We start from the raw sequence: 2,712 nt of genomic DNA on the forward strand, positions 1-2,712 counted from the left end.
AGCAGGAACACAGGGACAATACTCAAATGCACCTTTCAGAACTTGTGTCCTTTCTGCGAGTGAAGCTGGTCCTAACCCTGACACGTTAGGAAAACAGGGAGAGAGGGTAGGGTGGGAAATAATTCTAAGTTACATTAGGGCGGTAATAGATACTGAAGTAATGCCTAAAACCTCTGAACCCACTGCGTGAAAAGATGGATTGGGCTCAGCTCAGTCCCCAGCAGTCTGAGAGATGAGTTAAATGAAACACCAGAACAGTGGGATTGAATTTATGCTCTTGTTGTGAGTCATAGCAAGAAGAGAGAATTTTTACGCTCACTCTGGAATGCCAGTTTATGGACAGACAGTTGAGCTTGAAAGCCTACCTCTTTTAAGTACCACAAAACTCTTAGTGAAGCCAAATGGTTTTTGTTTATGCATGGTGTGCAAAACCAGTAAGCACACTCAGGTATTTTCGTGTGAAAAATTGTTTGCACGTAGACCTGAGTGCTCAGGATGTTCAAGCCAGCCTGGCCTGCAGCAGTGAAATGGCATCTTTCTTAGAAATAAAACCAAGGCACATTGACGGGGTTTTGAAAATAACTACAAACTAGGCAATTGGCCTTCAGCAGTGCGTTTCACGAGACATTGCCTATAGGGTAATGATAATAGTGAGATTGCAGAATGCAGCACAATGCAAAAAAGTAAACAGACCGTTCTCAGGCTGTTAAAGCCTGTGACAACGTATAGCACTTCGGCGGGATGTGCTGTTGTAACCATCATGTGTCCAGGATATATGTACAAACGTGAGGTACATTAGTTCTTCAGCCATGTCTCAGAAATCAAGAACTGCAAAATTAGACGATAAAAGTATTCTTTGTTTCAGACCTCTGGGGCGGGCTGGCTGCGCTGTAAGCCCTGTAACACCTCTAGCTGTCTCCAAAGCCATCTTCGTCTCTCATTGGCAGAAATATTTACAGAGAAGAAATATTTACAGGGGAAGTTGCAAATTCTGTCCTCACCATTTCGGCACTGCTCAGCTTCACAAAAGCGAATGCCATCAGGAACGTTGATGAATGAGTGGATGTGGGGAACGCCATTCTGCAATTTAGAGCAGACACGTAAGTTGAAGTGTGGTAAATACTCTCTTAACTTGAAAACAGGAACTAAGAGAGCGACAAATGGCTCCAGCATAAACAAACTGAATGTATTAGCATTTTAGATACCTCATGTAGACGTTGCCATGGTACTTCTTGAACGTAGGTTTTGACATACACCACTTGGCAAAATGTTGTCATGAAGTGTTTGCAGATATCTATAGCAAATTGTTCTAGAGTTGGAATCTAAGACAGCAAACAGTATTATTAGAAAGAAGTAATTACCTTGTACAAAAGTAGATTGTTCTGATTGCTGTAAATGTTTGGGCAGGATCAGTGTTGTTAAAAGTACAGATTTCTCCCATTTCTGGTTTTGCACACTGCACCTAGTCATCTGATCAGCCTGCAGCATACGCTGCAGAGAGCAGCTGCCCAGTCACATCCAGCATCTCCCATTCCGTGGTGTAGTGAGCTGAGGAGAAACTGCTGCAGAAGCCTTAACTTTGGGGATATAATGCTGAAATAATCATAGCGATGTTCTGATTAAGCTTTACAGGCTAAAGATGGAATTTCATTACTGAGACAGACAATTTATGAGACAAATGGTCATTATGGTAGATGCCATTGAGGGAGTGAAGATCACAGTTAACTGAATTAAGAGGAGCCTCACATACTTGAGACCTCCTGTTTAAAAATGCTGTATAGGAACGATGCAGTATTATGTGCTATTAAATTAAAAAAAGGTCAATCTTTTATGATAAATCTACAAAAAGTACTGTTAACTCTGTGAGGAAAAAAAGGCTTTGGAAAACTAAGGAAGAGTCTGCAGGAGGAGGAAAAATTCTGTCCCAAATCACTGAATGTGACCTTAGTGCTGATCTGATGTGCCAATTGGGGGAGAGACTGTTTTGATGCATTTTGGAAACAAAAAGTTAGTATAACAAACACTTCCAACTGAAGTCATAAGGAACAGCAAGGCTAGTTTAAAAATAAAAAATACCCCATTTTTTTTGGCCAACACAAGGACAATATTTTTTATGGTGTCTGTAGGTATCACAAGGGAGTTGTTTCCCTCCAGGTACTCTTGAGCAGAAGTCAGCCGGAGATGCGTGCACACTTCCACTTCTTTAACAAAGTGCTTCTTTCCTTCTCTGTGAAGACGAAGGAACTTAATTGTGTTCTTGCCATATTCGCAGTTGAGGACTTCTACATCCTTGATCTGCAGAGAAAATGCGTGACAGTTGTAAAGGGGCTGTGGGGAAGCCCAAGTTATGCTCAGTCAATGAAACATAAACAGTGTTTATGGCCTTTATTTCTGTGGTTACCTGTGGTAATGAAAATATTTCCATTATAAATTGCGAAGTTCTGATGGGAAGAAAAAACACTTTAGGAAGCTATTATTGCATTAGTAGCAGCCGTGATAGGATTCTAAAATCTTATGGGGGAGCAGATCATGTAACGTAGGAGTGAACTAGCCTTTCTTGTTTGTCATCTGAGCCTCCCCTCCATGCCCTCTTTCTGAACCCAGGGTGTCCCAGGGCATTCAGTCACCGCAGACACAGTCCCGCAGAAGGCAGGCAGCATTCAAACCTGCGTCCTCCGCAGCCAGGCTGGCTCTGCCAGGCTGGGCTGAGCC

At 42.3% G+C, this 2,712-nt stretch overlaps 1 protein-coding gene across 1 annotated transcript in view; it reads right to left on the reverse strand.

Annotated features, from left to right (window-relative positions):
- The window catches only part of LOC104489179 (uricase-like), a 5,710-nt gene extending 3,285 nt beyond the window's left edge, over positions 1-2,425 (reverse strand). Inside the window, exons 1-4 of the mRNA XM_010131308.1 lie at positions 2,402-2,425; positions 2,077-2,295; positions 1,206-1,322; positions 1,002-1,080 (exon numbers count right to left, since the gene is read on the reverse strand). Coding sequence (XP_010129610.1) covers positions 1,002-1,080; positions 1,206-1,322; positions 2,077-2,295; positions 2,402-2,425 — 439 coding nt within the window. The remainder of the gene's footprint in view (positions 1-1,001; positions 1,081-1,205; positions 1,323-2,076; positions 2,296-2,401) is intronic.
- Positions 2,426-2,712: the final 287 nt, after the last annotated feature.

The sequence above is a fragment of the Buceros rhinoceros genome, unplaced genomic scaffold (assembly GCF_000710305.1).
Source record: "Buceros rhinoceros silvestris isolate BGI_N320 unplaced genomic scaffold, ASM71030v1 scaffold36362, whole genome shotgun sequence".
NCBI classification, from domain to species: domain Eukaryota; kingdom Metazoa; phylum Chordata; class Aves; order Bucerotiformes; family Bucerotidae; genus Buceros; species Buceros rhinoceros.